This window comes from Triticum aestivum, chromosome 2A (genome assembly GCF_018294505.1).
Source record: "Triticum aestivum cultivar Chinese Spring chromosome 2A, IWGSC CS RefSeq v2.1, whole genome shotgun sequence".
NCBI classification, from domain to species: Eukaryota; Viridiplantae; Streptophyta; class Magnoliopsida; order Poales; family Poaceae; genus Triticum; species Triticum aestivum.
Genome location: NC_057797.1, coordinates 590,202,414 through 590,223,559, shown reverse-complemented (window position 1 = coordinate 590,223,559; position 21,146 = coordinate 590,202,414). Strand labels below are relative to the sequence as shown.

General features: G+C 44.9%; 2 protein-coding genes across 3 annotated transcripts; both read right to left on the bottom strand.

The window, feature by feature from the left end:
- Positions 1-2,313: 2,313 nt before the first annotated feature.
- Positions 2,314-9,305, bottom strand: LOC123189607 (protoporphyrinogen oxidase, mitochondrial). The gene is made up of 17 exons (XM_044602062.1): positions 8,933-9,305; positions 8,707-8,842; positions 8,376-8,441; positions 8,216-8,266; positions 8,069-8,125; positions 7,710-7,795; positions 7,426-7,462; positions 7,253-7,318; positions 7,060-7,100; positions 6,062-6,194; positions 4,982-5,170; positions 4,724-4,798; positions 3,597-3,723; positions 3,291-3,399; positions 3,146-3,220; positions 2,892-2,998; positions 2,314-2,685 (listed from the first exon to the last, which is right to left on the bottom strand). Exons 1-17 carry the CDS (start codon positions 9,088-9,090, stop codon positions 2,579-2,581), a joined length of 1,620 nt encoding a protein of 539 aa, XP_044457997.1. The 5' UTR covers positions 9,091-9,305; the 3' UTR covers positions 2,314-2,578.
- LOC123189606 (U-box domain-containing protein 7) lies at positions 9,298-14,333 on the bottom strand. 2 transcript variants are annotated; one of them, XM_044602060.1, is made up of 6 exons: positions 14,221-14,333; positions 13,114-13,188; positions 12,347-12,532; positions 11,990-12,097; positions 10,519-11,747; positions 9,298-10,366 (listed from the first exon to the last, which is right to left on the bottom strand). In XM_044602060.1, the coding sequence occupies exons 2-6, from the start codon at positions 13,162-13,164 to the stop codon at positions 9,463-9,465; spliced, it is 2,478 nt and encodes an 825-aa protein (XP_044457995.1). In that variant the 5' UTR covers positions 13,165-13,188; positions 14,221-14,333; the 3' UTR covers positions 9,298-9,462. The 2 variants fall into 2 exon arrangements, with proteins under 2 accessions (XP_044457995.1, XP_044457996.1); XM_044602061.1 differs by having other exon boundaries at positions 14,189-14,276.
- Between the last annotated feature and the right edge of the window lie 6,813 nt (positions 14,334-21,146).

Sequence of the window (21,146 nt, the reverse complement as noted above, 5' to 3'; positions counted from 1 at the left end):
TCCTCGACCCTGCGCAAATCTCAGCGCGAAACATCGGACAGTTCAGGACATCAACGTAGACAAACCAAAAAAAATCTCAGGCGACTTAATTTTAGCAAAATCTTATACCATATCTGTCAAAGTTTCAGATTTTCTCTCTCTTTTTTTTACTATAGACCTATGTCTAAGACGCCACGATTACGTGAACCGGGCGAAACCTTTACCGTGTGCCGCTAGCTGAAGACGACTGTTTCTACCGGCGACCTGTTCCTCTTCACGTCCACCGCATGGATGATGGCGTGTTTTCAGATTATTGTATCATGACTTGGCCAGGAGCGACGCGCAGCACACATGCAGCCAACTGAAGCATATCCACAGTTCGGCGCACAGGACAAGAACCAGACGAGAAAATAGTAAAAATCCTCAACTACGACAACGCTTCGGTCCAACAACTACCATGCCATGCATGTATCAACAAAAGGGCTCGCGTGCGGGTACAAAACAAGAACTGTTAGTCCTCGAGCTGTCGAGCACAAATGTGTTAGGGACAGTTCAAAGGCATTACCCTCTTGTCACGAGCAAGCCGGCTAAGTGCTACCGTAATGTGATATAGCATCGGCGCTCGGTAGGCTTTCAGCTAGGGTTATGTGTATATTTTGGGGCTGGGTTAGTAGATTACCCAGTGGCCATGTGGCCAAGGAAGATATATATCTCCGCAATCCACGCATCCCAAAACCAATCATGGTACATTTGCCATTACAAGTGCACACATATATAGCTAACACTGCGCCTGTCGTCACCCACTTGCCATGTTCGAGACGGCGCGCTAGCAAGCCCAGCTCCTGTCGAGATCCTTTTGGTTAATGGCCCTAGCGTTTGGCTTGATCGGCTCTCGGGAGTCTCGGTCCATGCCATTGCGTTGAACAAATCAAAGGCTGGCGTTAAATAAAACCTAGGCTTGGTAGGCAAGATTGCTTTTAGTCCTTGTATGACGCTCCCTGTTTTGTCTCAGAACATGTGATAGGCCCAAGGAAACCATTTGGCGCCCGGCCGAAATCCAGGCCATGGACGGCATTAGGTGAGATCTGGGTGTAAGAAAAATGTATAGCTGCCTGAATCCATCCATCGGCGTCTTTGCGTCAGCATGAGCAGGAAAGCCGTGTCGCTGCCGGTGCAAAATGTGCATGCATGCCAAGCTAAAATGCACCACTTATAGAATCGGGGAAATGCACCACTTCTATTTTCTATTTCAGACAAGGAACATGAAACACTCGGAGGCAAGCTTCATGGATAAGGCGGTCAAGCTATCTATCCAGTCCTCCAGACATGGAATTTTTTAAGGGCAAAACCAAACCTTTTGCTTTGTTATCTATCCATCTCCTTTATGGTCAGTGGCCGCCATGCTCATACAATACGGGAGGCTGTGCCCAAGAAGAAAAGTGCAGTGAAGGACATAAAGGCTCCAAGGAGTGCCCTACTCATGCTTTCTTGTGCCCTAAAGTTCCAAAGGAAGCAACTGCCTTTTTTCTCTCTCACTTGCACCAAGCACAATCAAATATCAGTTCTGGGAACCAAAACATTGGCCCCAATGTACCCTTCCATTCCAACTCATCTCTTACCTTCTACTGTAATGCCTCCTTGATTCTAGGGAGCTGCACTACTACACAACCTCGGCTTTCATTGCACGTCTACAGAGGTGAACGTACCTTTTCAAACGAGGACAATGATGTGCACCACATATGTAGGAGTATGATCCAAACCTAAGCTTGAAGCATCATATGTAATCCTGCGGATCATGGTAATTATGGAGCACTACCCTAGACGTCAAAAGATGGCCAACCGGCCAAAGATGAAAGAGAGGAACATAATTATGCACATTGCAAGTGGAGCACGCATCCCGTACAAGGATATCTTTTGCCTGGATTCTCACAGGACTTCCAGTTTCGCTTCAACCTACAGACCTTCGGTCAGTTGGCATGCTGAACTGTGCCTCTTACAGCATAAAGGTAGTACTACTAAGTAGCAGTAGTGGTAAAGATGAATCACCAGGAAGACTTCGCTTGCCCATCCCAAGATAGTTGAACAAGACAACACCCAAGTGTGTCAGTCAGAACTGGCTGTTGATGTCCCAGAGGTGGTGTACGTTCTACTACTACTTAACAGCAAAACGCAAAATGGCAGGCAAATAATTCCACGGCTTGATGGCCCCTGCAACGCACAGATCATTGTTGTTCAGAGCCACACTGTAACTCAACAGAAGTGTGGGCAGAAAGAAACACCTCGAGCACCATGCAGCTTGGGAGGCTAATCCAACTGGTCAAATTATACATGGCATAACATCTCAAGAAATTCCAGTTTTATTGCCAAAGCAAGTCTATATGTCAATGATTACTGTTCAAAATAACCACGAACACTTCAGGCGATCAGAATTATTTTGCACTCCTTGTCCTTGCCCATCTTTACACAGCTCGAATACTGGATGCCTGGTTAATGCTTAGGCTTATAAAGAGATTGCCAACCACTGCTATCATTTTAAATCTAACATAGTGTGAGAAATATAGTCTGCCAATGCTAGAAGATAGGTCAGACACCGTCGATATTAACTAACTTGCTTGATGCCTGACTCAAGGTATGAGATCACAAGGTCCGCTGTGTTACTTCCTGAAGCTATGACATTTCCAACAGCCAACCCATCCTTGTTATTTCCTACAAGACACCAAAGTTAAAGTTATAAGTTAACATCTAAGAGTCACTTGGCGGGATTACTATTTCTGGTTTGCTTGCTCTACAAATTTCCAACGAGACTGTTTTTAGATGTCCATTCTTTTGTTAGAGCTTCATTTCCAGCAGACCAAGGAGCACCATAAATTTTCATGAGAAGTAACAAAAGTAAGGTGGCTTTATTGACTTGCCTGCATAGAAGAACCCTGGAAGATCACTTTCCATCTTTCCTATAGCTTCCAGTGCCGAATCATAATCATGGCCATACAAAGGAAAAGCATTTCTCCAATGTATATGTCTGAGGAACATAAGAAATACTAATAAATTACATGAGCATGAGACAGTGAAACAAATTGTGCACATTCTGAAATTCCCTAGAAGATGGAAAACCACAACACAAGCACAGGAAGGGAAAGCATATAGGCCGATATGCGTGAATACTTACTTCACAAAAGTTGGCTGCCCCTTTACCCCCAGTAGCTTTGTAAGGTCAGATGTCACAAATCGTTTCAAGATAGGCCTGCAGAAGTAAAAAATTGGAATAATGTGCATAAGAAAAGAAGCATAATACAAGATCAAAAGGTTTTTACGTTGGAGCTCCAGCGAGATCTCTATTGTGGCTTCCCCCAATGAATGTTGTAAACAAGTACTGGTCATTAGGAGCTCGATCTGGGAACATCATAGAGGAGAAGAGAGTTCCTATACAAGAAACAGTCACGCACGTATAAATGAGGCTATGTTCTGGGAAAAAAGATGTAGTATGAAGCAATATAAAATCAGAATAAACTAATCACGAGTACACGAAAACTGGTAAAACAAGATTGTTTTGTGTACCGAACTGAGTGCAATGGTACTTCTGTAAATTGAAAACAGTTCAAGTATAAAGCTGAACCTACCAAGCGTTTTCAAACCATGTTTTTGTTGTTCCTTAAAGGGTATCAAGACCCCAAATCCTTCCAGGGGTCTTTTGACGTCTTCCTTCTTAAATGCTGTTACCATGAGGGACAATGGCAGATAATCCACCTACAAATTAAATATGGCTTAAGATGAGATTCTGCTACACATGTAAAGTTATAAGAAGCCCGTGTATTTTATGACACGACATCAGTCACACATCTTTACAAAAAAGAAAGAAAGAACAAAATCAGTCCACATCTCATAGGTCATAAATGCAATGTTGTGATACAATAACTCGCAGGCTCTAACAACACTAAGTACGGTGTTGTGATATGATCTCCAAGTGCATATGTATCAAGAAAAATATAAAATAATAGCTACAGTGGTACTGGTACAACAGAGTATCTTAACAGTGGAAATGTGATTCCATTATGGCATTGTCTTGAAATCATATAAATTCACGTAGCAAGGAATCCTTTGATGATGGAGAAGCAATATAACCATCTTCACTTCAATTATGTATTCATGTCAGTAAAACAGAGTACAGTATGTCTAGCTTATATTCTTAATTACCAATATATTTCCAAAATATGTGTCACTCATTTTGTCCAGAAACAGGAGTTACTTAAAGTGCTAGCAAAAGCACTGAATACTGAAATAGACCATATCACTGATCTACTACTGTTCTCATATAGTTACTTTTTCATGCATTAATAAATACAGTTAGTCTGTCCGCCTTCTGAAATAGACCATATCACTGAACTACTACTATTTTCATAGATCCGTTCGTGACAAGGTACGGGAATGAATCATGTACATGCAAATGTAGAAGCAACAACAAACAGCAACAAGAAAGCCTTTCAGTCCCAAACAAGTTGGGTAGACTAGAGTTGAAACCCATAAGATATCGAAACCAAGTCATGGTTCTGGCACGTGGATAGCTAACTTCCACGCACCCCTGTCCATGGGAAAAAAACAAACCAGCAATATGGCTCTTGTAGTGATAGACCTGAGAAAAATGGAACTGCTGAAGGGATTGAGACAAATTTCCCCTAGCACCAATTTCTTTACAAGAGCAACCATTTCAATTATTGCATTTGATCTAAAATGGTGATCCTAACCTGACCTTAGGAAGAAAGTCTAGCACAAAGGGAGCTCCACCTTTTGTGAACTTCATCCTCTGGACATTGGACAGTGGAGCCTGCAGAGGGGAAAATGCAAGAGGTACATAATTTGGTTTTATGACCTACGTTTAATAGTAATAATAGCCAGTCATGCGTGAGTGCAGAAATATTAAGTATATTTTATAGATTGGCAGAAAGCAAATTTACCAGATTGTGTATCAAATGAACTTTGAAAAATAATGCAGATGAGTGATTCTTACTGTCATTATAACAGCATCAAAGGACTGGTTCTTTGCAAGCTCCTTACTACTAGCATCTTTTGAATCCACAAAAATTGACCACCCATCTGATGCAGAGAGTTCATCGCAGTTACACGCCAATGACAACACTTGTGTTCCAAGCTTCACATTACTATCTCCAACTTCCTTGTGAAGTGCATCTACTAGTGTCTGAAAAGCATTCAACAACATATGACTTCTAAAAAACAGATGTGAATATTAAGTTTTATGCACCAACCAGTAGAATCAAAAGTCTGAACTGATGGATGGAAAAGGTTGGACAAACCACATATACTACAACACCTGCATGGCTTGGTAAGGCCTAAACGTGGACAGAAGGAGGGCAAGCAATATTTCCATTTAAATTGCAAAATCTGAGACTTGAATCCAAGGCCTCTTGGCTTTGATACCATATTAAATTTCATGTACCAACGAGAAGAACCAAAAATCCAAACTGATGGAGAAGGTTGGGCAATACACATATACGTCAACACCCCCTCTAGTGTGTGGCTCGATAAAGTCTAAACTGGCCATGAATGTTGTGTGATTCCACCATGCAACTATTTTGTGATGTTAGTCCTCTTGTATCATAGCTACCTTTGACTTATTTCTCATCTTGCAATACTGTTTCTCGACAACTACGTAGCTAAACATATTCATACACTTGGTCATATATTTGGGCTTTTGTTTGACATAGCTTTAACTAATATCCGCAAGCTAATAAACTTGTGCCGAGTCAATACAGAAATCAGCAGTGATCATGACAGGGTGTAAATGGATCGCTAAGCTGTACAATGGATATAAACATGGCAATATTCCTGGCTTGTGAAACATAAAATAGTGATGCTGGTTCATCGAGTGAACATGCATCCTTGAATGGCACAAAAATAACCATTCCTGCAGTGGCCAAGTAAATGCAGCTCTTTCAAATGGGACAGATGGAGTTTTTCCTTTTTTAGGGAACACAGATGGAGTTAATAGGGTATAGGGCCCATACGCGGGTTTTATTTTTATGTTGTTTACACTAACAAAGGAAATGACATGACACCATTGAAGGAATACCTGCATACCACCATGAAATGAAAATGAGGCCCGCTTGCTCCTTCCTTTTCCTGACGAAGTGCCTCCTTTCTTTGCTGAATCACCTTTAGCTGTTAGTTTTGACAAGATGGCACCGACGATGAGAGAACCATACCTGAGAGCATTGAAGGAGTGTGAATCACCATAACTGGGAACAAATATTGTTGCTATCCAAATTTACGACAACAACATGCTTTAGTGCAAATGACAAGTTGAAACTGCAAACGTAGTGTGTCCCATTTGAAAAAAACTAGTACAAAATCTATTATCATGATAGCAAACATTTTTCTGAATAATGGTGTTGTAGCCCTTTATATTTATAATAATTTATGTCGGCAATTTGTATAGGCATGGATTGATGTTCAAAAAGATGCATATCATCGGGCTAATTAGAAAATATTTCACTCGAAATGAAAATTACAGTATGATTTCGGGAAGATGCATATTATTGGGCTAATTAGGAAATATTATCTTACATGAAAATTACAATATGATTTTTTGTTCTAGAAGATGCATATTATCAGGATAATTAGGAAATATTTCTCTCAAACTAATCAGTTCTGTTGCATGGCCAATTAGTCCAACTCCATCAGTAAAAATAGAAAATAAAGTAATATTTGGAGAAAAGCAGAATATCAAATAAAGAGGAAAACACAAGGAGATAGATAGTGCACACATAAGCAGTATTAAAGGGTGAACATTCCGTCAATGCCCAATTCAAGGAAGTCCAACAGGGAAAAAGAAAGGCAGTTCAGTAACAAGCTAACAGCAGGACCCAAGAAAGCAATGCAAGAAACAAGGATATCTGAAAATGACATTTTCACTTGTAGAATCTTTACATAGGTTAAACTGATATACATGCTGTAACATAAAAAAATGCATGGGAGATAGCAAAAGCAAAAACATGGACAAGACAACAAATGAAAATGTAGAAGTGAGAATAGATCACTGCGAGCAAATAAAAAAATGTACAAACTTACTTCTTTTCTAAATTCCATAACCCTGGAAATGCATGACGAATCTGCAAAAAATAGTTGTTACTCAAAGCCAGTACAGTTAATTAACAAGGTGATATGGTCTGGAATAATAATTACTATTAGATTATCAACATTAAGCAAGCATCACATGGAAAGGTCATATGGTGTTTGTGCACATAATGCAGTAGTAACTTACAGATAATGACTCAGGATCTCCTGCACTTGTTCCAGCTACAAATGGATCAATAAGATAGTCAACAACCTGTAATCAACATGGAAATTCATAGCCATGGCTGGTTAAAATACGAGCTGCAGAGCTTTTAACTCTATATGATTGAATTACTGATGATCCGTAAGGAAAGAACTCACCTCTTTCCCAAAATGGCGTTCAAAAAAACTCCCAACGCTGTAAAGTTGTCAAAACAGGGACATTCAATTATCTCCTTTAAACAAATAATACATACTACAAACAGTCATGGTGCGCTATATATGCCTTTCCCCTACATAGAACTGCAAGCAGATGAGGCTTAAGGAACACTAGAGTACCAGACAGCCTCTCGGATCCTAAAAACTTCATACGGAAGGTCACCATTTATTATCTTGTTAGCATTTGGCATCTACACCAATGCAAAACACCAAGTGTGAAGGTTCACCTCTCGCGCAAATGCTCGTCAGACACTTTTTTGGAGTTCCTTGTGCTAGATTTTTCATAGAGAAATGGTTCCAGAAAGAACTTGAACTGCAAGGGTAAGAAAGAATTCAGAGCAGAATCAAATTTGAAAGGAAAAGACCTGGAGAATCTACAAATTGTCAATTAGTTACTGAAACCAGCTAATTCAGGTCATGGTAGTGGGCACTAAACTAACACTAGCAATCGATAAAATGTTTGTATTTGTTATGCATTCCAATCTATCAGTGGCACTGGCAATAAATAACTCATTTAGAAGGGGTTAGTGTGCCATGTAACATGTACTGTAGGCTGAAGTAGTTCGTACTAAATAGCAGGATATACCTTTGATTTCGTAGAAAGAACAGTGCTTTTCATTAGCGCGATGGGATCTGAAGGGATCTTATGGAACAAAAAGGAGAAGACTCAAGGGTGAGCTACAATAAGAAAAATGGAAAAGGAGATGCATGATTACATGGAAAACCTATTTACCAGTGCTGGCGCTCCATCCTTAACAGTATAACGCTTGTGCTGGGAGTTAGGCTGAAATAGACATTGAACTTGTAAGGTAATTCATTGATGGGAACAATTTACAGACGACAATGCAGAATGCAAACATAACTAATTATTCGAAGATAGCATTGGCACATACATACTGCAGTCTGTCCTCAAGACCAAGATCGTCGATTAGTCTACTAGCCTCCAATGCACTTTCTGTCTGCGGGTGACAGGATCAGGTTATGTCATCAGCTAATCTTCTAGGTTCCATTTCAGTTTTGAATTCTAATAAGGAGAGGAGTGCATGCCCCAACAGCACACACAAACACATGCTTCTTATATACTAGCAAGCAATTGCGACAAGGAGCAGTAAACCATAATGTACACAGGTCGCACCATTCGCTCCAACACTCGCCACAATCCGTGGCATACAGAGACAGCGCTACACAACGCCACAAGTTATTCACAAACAGAAATGAGCTCACCATAGTGTTGGCTCCTTCGTCCCAGAGGAATCCGCCGTCGGAGTTGGTCCGTATCTTCCCTCCCGCGCGGTCTTCCGCCTCGAACACGGTGACCCGCACGCCGCTCTTCCTCAGCCTGTACGCCGCCACGAGCCCACTGCACGGAGTCACCATTCCGTCAAACACCTGACGTGCGCGAGCGCAAAACCCCCACCCGAGAATTCGGCGCGAAATCGTGTGGACTCACCTGACGCCGGCGCCGATGACGGCGACCGACCTGGCGCGGGGGTCGTCGGAGGCGGCCATGGCGAGCACGGGGCGGAGGCGGCGCCCGCGCGCGGAGGCGAAGCGGGTGGGAGCGTGGGACGAGCAGGAGGAGGAGGGGGCGGTGGCGGAAGTGAGCATTTGATTCGGGGTTTGGATGGGGAGAGGAGCCGCTCGTCGTTTTTCCCCGTCGCTGTCGCCGATCGGAGCCGCGGAGTACTAGTAGGTACGGGGTGGGTAGACCAGTCAGTGGGTCGAAACCGGAGGCGGCGCCCTGGTTATGCCACGACGAGTGCTCTGCGTCATCGCCTTCGCGATCGCTATGCCATCGGCTGTTCCGGGAGCACGTACTAAAAATTATTTTACTCGGACGGGAGAAGAAGCTCTTCTCTTCTCCCAGTCGCAGTTGAACGTCCGTACGATTTCGCTAGTTGTATTTTACACATGGAGCTTCACGAGCGCACACATTTTTGGTGAATGTGACGGTACAGTACCACCACACATTCTACAGGGTTACAGTTTACACTTGTCGCCGCCGCCGCCGCCTGGCGTCGTCCACTTCTTGATGAGGCAGGTGATGGCCCTGGCCAGCCGCTTGGACTTGGACCTGCTCAGCCGCGCCGGCGGCTTCTTGCCCTCGCCGCTCTGCTCGGACGCCGCCGTCTTCCCCGCAGCGGCATCCTCCTGCTGTTGCTGCTGCTGCTGCTGCTCCTCCTCCTCCTGTTCCTGCTGCGCGGCGGCCTGGCTGGCCACCTCGAGCAGCTCCACCCGCGGCTGCTGCTGCTCCAGCTCGCGCTGCCGCTGCTCCCGGAACAGCCGGAGCAGCCTCTGCGCCTTGTCCTTGGCCTTGCCCGTGCCGTTCGCCGTCAGCGACACCAGCGCCGGGATCACGCCCTCCTGCAGCACCGTCTGGCTGCACCCCTCGTCGCCGTTGCAGATCATCCACAGGCACGACACCGCCTTCTCCTGCTCCGCCGCCTCGCCGTTGTCCAGGATGAACACGATGTCGCCCACGATGGCCTGGTTCGCCGCGATCTCCTTCTTCCCGGGCCAGCTCAGCGCCAGGTTGATCAGCAAGGTCAGGGCCTGGTCCGTCCACGGCAACGACGGCGCCAGGACGGTGTGGATGCTGTGGACCACGCCCGACGAGAGGAGCGCCGGGATGTTGGGCGCGTGCAGGGACAGGTTGTACAGCGTCAGGAGCGCGTCCAGCCGGCACGTGTCGCTCCGGTACCCTTCTTCTTGCAGGCACCTGATCAGGACAGGGATGACTTCGCTCGAGCCGATGATGGCCTGCGCCTCCTCCAGGCAAGACAGGTTGAGGTACATCGCCACCGCAGCCTCGCAGGTCTCCGGTTTCTGCATCATCTGCTCCATCAGAGGGATAACTCCAGCTGAGAGCAGCTGCCGCTTGTTCCTACAGGGCAGACATAGAGCTGAAATGATCAGGCCAAAGAACTGAGCTAAGATCATCTGATCTACCTATGCTTGTTGCAAAGAGCCTTTTCTCTGACACTGTGATTTGAAGGAGAAAGAAACAGGAATGAATGATCTGTATGTGATATTTACCTGTTATTGCTGACAGCAAGATTGAAAAGTGCCATTGTTCCGACCTCCTGAGATTGCACGTCTTCTCTGCTGAGAGCCATCTTCAGGAAGCAGGTGAGTGGCTCGGTAATACCATTAGCACCCACATAGTCCCTGAGCTCATCATCACCCTTCAGCTGGAACCTGACCTGCTCGACCACCTCACGCTGCTCATCGATGCACTCACCACCCTTGCTTAGCACACGCAGCCAGCGTTCACATCTCTCGGGTGCAGCCTCTACAGGGTTATTCTGAAAAGAGCACTTCTCCACAGAGACCTCCTCTTCTTCTTCGCATGTCTCAGATGTCGCCTCCCTGGAATTATGGCTAGAGCACTTCTCCAAAGCAACATCGGTGTTCAACTTGTCGTCTTTTGCGTCTTTTGCGCCTGCGTCTTCGAACAAAATCGTGCTAACACCATTCGTCACCACGCATTTGCTACTCTTTAGAGATGTTATCCTCAAATATTTGAGCTTTGGAGATTCTGGAGGGGCGGAGGGAACTGGAACCCCATTTTGTTCACACCAGGATGTTATCAGACCCTTGATGCAGTAATTAGGTGTCACGGAAAGCTGGGGTAACTCTTTCCGAGTTTTGGGGCAGGTTGTATTCCCACTGTTAAACCATTTCTCGATGCAAGCCCGCTCGTAGGTCTGACCAGATGCGATAACAACAGGGTCATACATGAGCTGCAGAGAGATTGGACACCTTAGTTCCTCAGGTGGCAATGGCATGCTCCCTGATAGCCCTTTAATCTGCTTGAAATTGATGGAGCCAGACCTAGGCAGGAGCTTCTCGAGAGAAGGGAGATTTCCTTGGAGATCAATTGAGCTGGATATTGAAGTGAAGGAGCACGAAGGACTTGAGGACTGGGAGTTGACGGAATCCATTGTTTCGCTCCTGAAATGACTTGAATATTTCCTCATAAGATGCAGCAGATAGGATGCTATTGATTCTTTCTTCGTGTCTTCTTCTGCCTGGGCTCTTTCAAGAAGTCTTCTAATTGCTCTTCTCTCAGTAAGAGCCGCAGCAGATGATGTAATGCCAGCTCTCAAAATAGTTTGCCGAAAGAATTCAAGTTCATTGTCATCAAGGAATCCATTGGATTTCTTCTCATTCTGAATTATCTGTTTCACTTGATCACCAACTTGCTTTTCAGCCTGATCCAAAGCAAAAACTGAATTCTCCAGCTCATTTGCAATCTCTGGGATCTGAAATTTTCCAACAACAAATAATTATCGAAGGGTTTCGCCAAAAATATATCATCTGAAGAATAGGCATGCAAAAAAAAACATGAGAAAACAATTAGCGACTACATCAAGGTAGTGAAGAAGAATCGATGCTATGATATAAAAAACTACAACTCCCTGCTTATGGTGAATCCGTCCATGATGAAACATTATATTCTGTAGTAGAAATTCTAGAAATACGTTTGTACATGACCAGTGAAAACCTGAGAATTAATTGCTTCTGGAAGTGTTTCTTCCAACTGGTGAAGACTTTCTAAAAGAGCGCATCTTGCTTTCTCAAATTTTGTAAGAACACATTCTGCTGTTAGGGCCTGCAATACAATAACCACGTTAAATACAGAACATTGCATTGCTGTAAAAGGAAACAGAAATATGAGAAAAATTGTTCTCTAACATCAGGCATATCCACCAAGTTTGATGAGCGAGATTGTCCAACTAGCATTAACAATTTTATAATGTAGCAGTGCAGTAAAAGAACAGATCGTGTATACATAGTCTGATAAGCTTTTACTTCTCAAACATGGAGAGCAAGCATATTCATACAAATGAAAATTATTTACCAAGTAAAGCTTGCTACACTCTGAGCAATACTGAAGTAGATTCTTGGCTTTATCAACAGCTATGCGCAAGGAGCTCAACGCCAGAAGTCCAGAATTACTTCCAGGTTTTGTACTCTCAAGGGCAGGGATGGCAATTGAAACTTCATGAACTACAGTGTAAAGTTTCTTACATAGTTCACCATGTAGCTGCACAAATAATCAAATAGCAATCCAAATGAATCTACAATGTTAATATGCCATATTATTGCATAAGCAAAGTACTTCCAACGACAGAGTCAAAGACAGGAAATGTAAGAAAAAAACAGCAGCGTTTATCACAGTTTTCTAACTTACTGTTTGGTGACATCAGAGTGTTCTCACAGAAGAGTCTTATCATATATTCCCTCCGTTCACAAATATAAGATGTTTTAACATTTTTATGAATTGGATGTATATAGACATGTTGTAGTTTGCTTGTTTTCCCATTTCAGTCTGTATGTAATCCATATTGAAGTATCCAAAAGATCTTGTATTTGTGAACAGAGGGAGTACAATACAAACTGGTGGTGGTATTTACTGGATGCAATTTTATTTTCTAGCACAAGAGTGCTTATATACATAACTACATAATCATCACAAGGCACATAGGAAGTGGAGTCAATGATCAGAAGCTGTGTTCAATGCCTTCCTATATCTAAAGACAGTCCACAGAGAACAGCAAGGTTACAATCTCATCACCATTGCTGAATTAATAGCTTTTGGTGGAATTTGGGGATCAGCCAGATTACCTTCCAATTGCCAGCAACAACAAAGTCCGCGTCAACCTCAACCCTCTCCATGGCGTCCTTTTAGTCAAATTTCATCTGCAAAGAGAGCAATGTATTGAACATGATATTGCTCATAATCCCCAGCACAAATATGTGATAGGTAACTGGCAAAAGTTTCTTTAATGTTTACAAATTGATTGCATTGGTATATATACAAGAAACGGCTCAAATCTCTCACCATGAGTCAGTATAACTAACTTAAATGCAAAATAAATATCAAGTTCTACTTGAACTGATGCCTATAGCTTACATAAATGGCATTGATCACATAACCTGAAAGAAAAACATGTCATCAATTAAGTATGCAATATGTAACCTTAACAACATGAAAAATAGCACCAGAAAAAGAAGGTGGCAAAAGTTCTATGGCCTTCTGATTCACCCACAATTAGCACAAGATTAGAAAATAATAAATCAAACCAATTTAACAAGAGAAGAAGAAAAAGGATGTCTAATCTCTGCAGTTATGCAATCGAAATTGTAAGATGGGAACTCCAGCAACCTTGTTGGTACGGATTCCATCAAGGTGCTTTTGTGTCTAAAAACTGATTTTTGCCAGTTGGGCCAGCTAAAAATGGAGCAATGACAGCATATTTCATGGACCGAAGAGCTAAACTCGGATGCGAGTTGTTTGCGTTCAAATACGTAGAGAAAGCTAGATTCTGAATTGTAACATGCAAACTCCATATATTTCTACAAAATAGCATAAGTGCATCTACCACTGATTTCGACAGCCTAAAGACATTATGTGTAGTTTTTAGTAAATGAGCCAACACGTCTGGTTTTGGTATGGCAGGGGCAGGCAGGATGCTCTCTATTGTCAGCATATATTCAGCCACATTGAATAAATAAGGTCGTAAAATATAGTTTAAGCTACACGAATTCCATCTCCATAGTATCACCACGAAGATTGGAGCTCTAATCCATGAGGAACCCAACGCATGCACAAGCTGCAAAGTTAGCAGCGTTCCTCCTCCTCCAACCCCCATCGTCATATAATTCGATAACTGTAGAAATCGAACGAAACCGTCCATACCTGACGGAGACAGGGTGAAGAAGGAGCCGAACCTTAAATTTCCCCATTGCAGGGCAACTTCATCAACTGCTCCGCCTTCAGGTTCTTCCAACCCCCAACCCACCCACCCTTGGTCCAGAGGCGCTTAACTTGGCGCGAGACGGAGAGATAGGAGGAGGGCGGGGAGAAGAGAAAAATGGCCGTGGCGTCGAACCGCGAATAGCACGGGTGCGCCCCCGCGGGGACGGTGGAGGCTGCCGTCCTCGCTGGGCCCCGGAAACCTCGTGCTCCGGAGGGTAAATTTAGGGCCTCCGCCCCCGTTCCCGCTCGCGGAGCTAACCGACGGCGTTCGGATTCGGTTGGCGAGAAAAGGCTGCGCCATTTGCGCATGGAAGCGGCGTGCGCGGCCGCGGGTTGCGGGGCTACAGCTGAGCGCGCGCGGTTGCGGCCACGGCGGCCGGGGTAGGGGTCAAGCGCGTATGGCTGGCAGACCTGGCGGTCAGCTTGGGGGCTCTGCGTTGGGGCAGCGCAAGGTGCGGGGGGCGAGGGTTGCTGCAACGAAATTGCTCTGCTCTTGCTGCAATGGCCGTTCGCGCGAGGCGCCGGGCCGCAGGCACCCTGGGGGTGCGATGCCATTCCATTACTCTCGTCTTTGTGACAGGCGCGGGGCCGAGCTTGGGGGCGATTTTTTATCTTTTATTTTGAGCTGAAAAAACCATTCCACTACTCTTGTTTCTGTGCGACACAGTATAATTTCATTTGGTATCATTGTTTTTTTTTCTTTTGCATGACGATATCACCGCGTCTCATCATTATTATTGTGATAGTGACTAGGAACAAAGGACCGGAGACCTACCTATAGTGACGTCAAAGTACCAGTGGCCATGGAGGTTCGGTTGAAATTGGTTACGACGATGTCGAGTTGGCGGCGGAGGAAGACTCGACATGAAGGTCAGCCGTCCGGTGATGTGGAATGTAGTGGTGATAGCACGCGCCCCATTCCCTTTGGCATTTAACTAGGAAGGTGTCAGTACATTGCAACGATATCTACATGTTCACAAAATTGAAAACTTGAAAACAAATATGTTAAATTTCATGCGAAATGCATTCCTCTTTTTTTTCTTATTACATGAGGTGGGGAGGGATGGGGCTAGTCTAGAGAGAGGTTTTCTGCAAACGTAGGTTGGAGTGGTTGTAACCCGTCGGCAACTCTAATTCATTATACGTTAAATCAAATTCATCAAATGTATACGGATACAACCATCTAGATATGTCCATGTATAACATTAGAGGAGCCGGTCGTCCAACCCGGTTGACAGAGTACTGGACTAGCTGTACTCACCACGTCGTCTCTTGGTCAGGTGGGTCGGGTCGGGGACATCATGGAGGTTCATCAGGGGCCACGTCAAGAAGGCCCGTGACGCATACAAGGAAAATCAAGAAGTCTTGCCGCTAAAGACAAGAACTCCTAATCCGTGGAGAACTCCTCTCCACCGGCGTAGCCGACAAGGACTCTTGTTATTCTAGGCCTCTGGTAGTCTTATATAAATCATTTGAAAGGACATGTGGTGCCCCATGTGTGGTTTTGGTAATTGATGACATTCTCTATGGACTAATGATTGCTTTGAGTTATATTGGAAGGATTTGTCCATAGGATTTCTTGAAGTCCATGTGTTGGTTTCAAGGAGTTTATGAGTTGACCAAGGTGCTAGTAAGGAATTATTCAAAGATTGGTCATGTGAGTGTTGAGCTTATTGCAAGCATGTCTTGAAGAAGAAGATCGTGTGATCATCCATGTTTACCTTCAAGACATCATCCAAATGAAGAGAGTTGGAAATATTCAAGGTTGATCAAGGCTAAGTCCAGAGTGAATCAAGTTGATCGACTCACAAAGCATAGAAGAAGTACCGAGAGGGATCAAGTGATCCCATGGTATGGTAAGCATTGTCCATTGCGCTTTGTGTACTAACTCATGGTCTATGTGAGAATCCTATGTGGGGTTAGGTACGTGTCCATGGTCTTGCGTCAAGAGGAAGATATCACTCACCCCATGGAGAGAATGACATCAAGTGGTGATCGTCATCAAGATTGCCGTGTGCAAGTTTAAGTGGGGCATCACGAAGAGATCATGTAACGCCCTCGATGCGGCTATATCTCCCACGTGTCGAAGCACGACTTAAAGGCATAACCGCATTGAAAGCAATGTCGCAAGTGAGGTAATCTTCACACAACCCATGTAATACATAAGGGAAAAGATACATAGTTGGCTTACAATCGCCACTTCACACAAATACATGAATAAAGCATTACAACATCCAAATACAATCAAGGTCCGACTACGGAACCAAAATAAAATAAGAACCCCAAATGCGACAAGGTCCCCGATCGACCCCAACTGGGCTCCACTACTGATCAACTAGAACGAAACAACACAAAGGACAAGATCTTCATCGAGCTCCTCCTTGAGCTTGGTTGCGTCATCTGCATGGTAACCTCGGCACCTGCAAGCTGGTTTTGAAAGTATCTGTGAGTCACGGGAACTCAGCAATCTCGCACCCTCGCGATCAAGACTATTTAAGATTATAGGTAGGGTAAAGGTATGATGATGGAGCTGCAGCAAGCGACTAGTATATATGGTGGCTAACATATTCGCAAAAGAGAGCGAGAAGAGAAAGCAAAAGCACGGTCGAACAACTATGATCAAAAAGTGATCCTAGAACAACCTACGTCAAGCATTACTCCAACACTGTGTTCACTTCCCGGACTCCGCCGGAAAAAGACCATCACGGTTACACACGCGGTTGATGCATTTTAATTAAGGTCAACTTCAGGTTTTCTACAACTGGACATTAACAAATTCTCATCTGCCCATAACCGCGGGCACGGCTTTCGAAAGTTCAAATCCCTGCAGGGGTGTCCCAACTTAGCCCATGATAAGCTCTCACGGTCAACGAAGGAATAGACCTCCTCCCGAGACATTCCGATCAGACTCGGCATCCCGGTTCTACAAGACACTTCGACAAGTTAAAACAAATCCAGCAACACCGCCCGAATGTGCTGACAAATCCCGATAGGAGCTGCACATATCTCGTTCTCAGGGCACACTCAGATGAGCTCTCCATACAACTAAAACCAAACCTCGAGTTTCCCCGAGGGGGCGCTGCACAGGACTCTAGTTTGGACCAACACTCAGAGGAGCACTGGCCCGAGGGGTAAAATAATGATGACCCTCAGGAGCGCGACTCCCAAGGGAAAAGAAAAGGCTAGGTGGAAAATGGTAAAACCAATGTTGGGCATTGCTGGAGGAGTTTTATTCAAGGCGAACTGTCAAGGGGTTCCCATTATTACCCAACCGCGTAAGGAACGCAAAATCCGGGAACATAACACCGATATGACGGAAACTAGGGCGGCAAGAGTGGAACAAAACACCAGGCATAAGGCCGAGCCTTCCACCCTTTACCAAGTATATAGATGCATTAATTAAATAAGAGATATTGTGATATCCCAACAAGTAAACATATCCCAACAAGGAACAACATCTCCATGTTCCAACAAGGAACAAACTTCAATCTTCACCTGCAACTAACAACGCTATAAGAGGGGCTGAGCAAGGCGGTAACATAGCCAAACAACGGTTTGCTAGCACAAGGTGGGTTAGAGGCTTGGTTCAACAATATGGGAGGCATGATAAGCAAGTGGTAGGTATCGCAGCATAGGCATAGCAAAAGAGCGAGTAACTAGCAAGCAAAGATAGAAGTGATTTCGAGGGTATGGTCATCTTGCCTGAAATCCCGCAAGGAAGAATAACGAGTCCATTAAGAAGACAAACGGACGTAGTCGAACGGTTCCTCACAAACGCGACGTTAACGGAAACAACTCGAAGAAGCATCACCGGAAATAAGCAAACAACATGGTAAACAACCAGCACAAGCATGGTATGATGCACAACCAAGTATGATGCATGTCCGGTTTAAGGAAGCATGGCATGGCAAAGTGCACAAACAATACTACAAATTAAGTGGAGCTCATTATGCAACGGAGTTGCATATTGAATAAAACACCACATGACTTATTTAGTTCTCTCTCGTTTATGTACCCAACACGATTAAATGTTGTTAGCATGGCAAGAGGGTGAAGCAAATGAATACTACCTATCTAGTCAAGTTTAAATGAGGCCGGAAACAACGAACAACAATTCCGGTAAATCCCCATATGCATATTATAGATTTGGTACTGTTCTGCCCTAAACACAATTTTAGGGTTGTTAAACATGCAAAACAAGTACACCATGTTAAACTAGGCATTTTTCTACCCCATATACATATAAAGTTTATTAAATTCCGAGTTACAGTTAAATAGTTATGAATTAAATCATTTTAGCAAGTTATTTAAGCAAATTTAAACAAACAGCATTTTTAAACATTTTAAACATAGATGAAAGTTGGATATAATTAACCTACACATAATTCTAAGCATTTTTCATATATAATACATTTTTATCCGGTGCATAAATGATGAGTTATTATATGCATGAAACAAGAGGGGTTTTTCTGCAATTCTGTCTTTACTGGATAAAAAAGAAAATCACAACAGCAGGAAAAAAAATACTGGGCCGAAAGGGAGCTGCTCACAATGGGCTCTCGGGCCACGCGCGGCTGGAGGGGAGGCTGGGCCTGGGCGCTGGATGGATCGTGCGGGGGCGAGCGGAAGCAGAGGAGTGGTCAACGCGGCTGCGATGACTGCAGCCTCCTCCTCTCGATAAGAGGCAGGAGCAGAACTTGGTGGCTCCAGGCGACGAGGATGGGTGGATCCGGCCCCCGGTCACCGGATCTGACCGGATGTGGGCAAGGACGACGAGGGCGGCACAGATCCGGGCGAAGAACGGTGGGGGTCGCGAGCTCCGGCAAACTCCATGCGGCGGCGCGATGAAACACGAGGATCTGCGCGACACGGGGAGAGAGAGCTCTGTGAGAGAGAGATGAAGAAGGAGCAGCAGGGGAGGGAGAGAGAGACAGGGTGCTCGGGTCCTCAACTCCGGCGAGAGGTCAGTCGGCAGCGCAGGGAGCTCGGGATCGAGCTCTCCCGATCTAGCTCAAGCGAGGCGACGGGGCACAACGGTCGGGCTTGGGACGGCCTAGGATGGGCTCCCCGTGGGCCTGCAGGGCCGCGCGGTGGAGGGGAGACCCAGGGGTGATGTGGCCTCATCTGGTTGGGCGGGGCAGCAACGCTGCCCACTGGGGTGGCGCCAAATGGCAGGGACGAGGTGGCCGGCGACGAAAATTGAGGAGGAGGTGGTGGATCTGGTTAGTCGGTGCGGGTTTCGAGGTTGATGCGGCGGCTGGAGGTTTGGGAAGGGGCTAGGCTAGGTTTGGACCCGATTTGGAAGGGGAAGTGGTCTATTTATAGTAGGTGGGCTAGGATTAGGGTTTGGAGAGGGGTTTGCTCCATTTGGACCCTCGGATCGTGATCGTGTGGTCCGCAGCGGAGGGGGAACTAGGTGGTCTGAGAGCAGAGAAGAGAAGAAGAGGCCCGGCGGCTGTTTTCGGAGACCGAAAATGTCCGACGTTAGACCGACTATATTGCCGCTATAGTTATCCGTTGGGCTATCAAACAAACTCCGAATGCGATGAAACTTGGCAGGCGGCCTACCTACAACATAACAACACCGCATGCCAACTTTCAACCCATTCCGAGAACATTTTTCTGGCCACTTATAAAATAATATTTCGGACGTGCCGCGGGCGCGTGCAAGTGTGTCTGGGCTCAGAACGGACAACGGAGAGAATGAGGAGGCCGAGATGGATGCAAGTTTTTAAAACATGATGATGCAATGCACATGATGACATGGCAAGATGCAACACGCAAGCAAAAGACAAGGCAACAACAGCGAATAAATGGAGGACACCTGGCACATCGGTCTCGGGGCGCCACAGATCATGTGCTTGAAGCTTGCCATCCATTGTACTGTCAATTGACTTGTGAAGATGTGCTAAAGAGTGGCTCACCCATAGTGGAGTATGGGGGAGCAATCAACTAGTCTTCATCCAGCCAACACAATCAAGAAAGATGGTTTAACTTGAGGAAGTCAAGATCCTCATCATCTAGCTCAAGTGGACTATGTGCAAGACAAAGGTTTTCCCTTGATATGTTTTCTATTTTACCGGTCTCATGGAGATGGGAGACCGAGTTGTAGGATCGATTGTCGTACTATCAAGGGGGGCTCTCTAGTGAGTAGCTTGATCTATCATTCGTCGAGAGCTCAAACCATTGCATCCTTTCATCATCTTTCTTTGTTCTTGTTTGGTTCTTCTCCTTGTGAGCTTTGGAGCTTATGGTCATCTTCATGACAAGCTCGAGTTCATCGAAAGCCGATTTCATATGCATCTTCTTTTATGTTTTCGGTGTTGGGGTTTTTACCGGTCTTATTTGAGAAAGGGTTCTCACCATTTTATTTTGGGTTTTTTTCTCAATTGCTTTTAATTGATATTTCTAGCAATATTGTGTTTGCTCTTGTCTTTAGCTTTCCAACAAACTTGATTTTGTTGAATTCCGAGCTCGTATGCGAAAGTTGTGGCCGTTTTGATCTTACCTGTTTTACATAGAGAGGTTGTACCGGTTGACCGGTACAACCGGTGTTTGGAGCGGTTGTACCGCTTCAGAATTGGTCCGAAGGTTGTACCGGCCCTGTACCACTCTACCACCGGTCTGGGTTCTGTTGTGGAGCGGTTCTTGGGAGGTTGTGGAGCGGTTGTACCGGTTAGTTCACTTTAACCGGTACTACCGGTTCCCCGGGCTGTTGTACCGCTTAGGGCTTTTTTCCTACAGTTTTTCTGCACATAACGAGCAGATTCGTGGGGACCTATAAAAGGGGGTCTTCTTCCCCATTGTACCCCATCCTTTGAGCTCGTGTTCTTCCCCCATTGTTTACCTTCTTCGAGCTTGCTTTCTCTCAATCCCTCCAATGATTCTTGCTAGTTCT

Coding starts and splice junctions, on each gene's coding strand:
- LOC123189607 (XM_044602062.1), bottom strand. CDS start 9,090: ATGCTCACTTCCGCCACCGCCCCCTCCTCCTCCTGCTCGTCCCACGCT. Junction 6,195..7,059: donor TTATGGAATTTAGAAAAGAA/GTAAGTTTGTAC, acceptor CAATGCTCTCAG/GTATGGTTCTCTCATCGTCG. Junction 3,221..3,290: donor GATCTCGCTGGAGCTCCAAC/GTAAAAACCTTT, acceptor TTACTTCTGCAG/GCCTATCTTGAAACGATTTG.
- LOC123189606 (XM_044602060.1), bottom strand. CDS start 13,164: ATGGAGAGGGTTGAGGTTGACGCGGACTTTGTTGTTGCTGGCAATTGG. Junction 12,533..13,113: donor TTGTTGCTGGCAATTGGAAG/GTAATCTGGCTG, acceptor TTATTTGTGCAG/CTACATGGTGAACTATGTAA. Junction 10,367..10,518: donor CTTGCTGTCAGCAATAACAG/GTAAATATCACA, acceptor TCTGCCCTGTAG/GAACAAGCGGCAGCTGCTCT.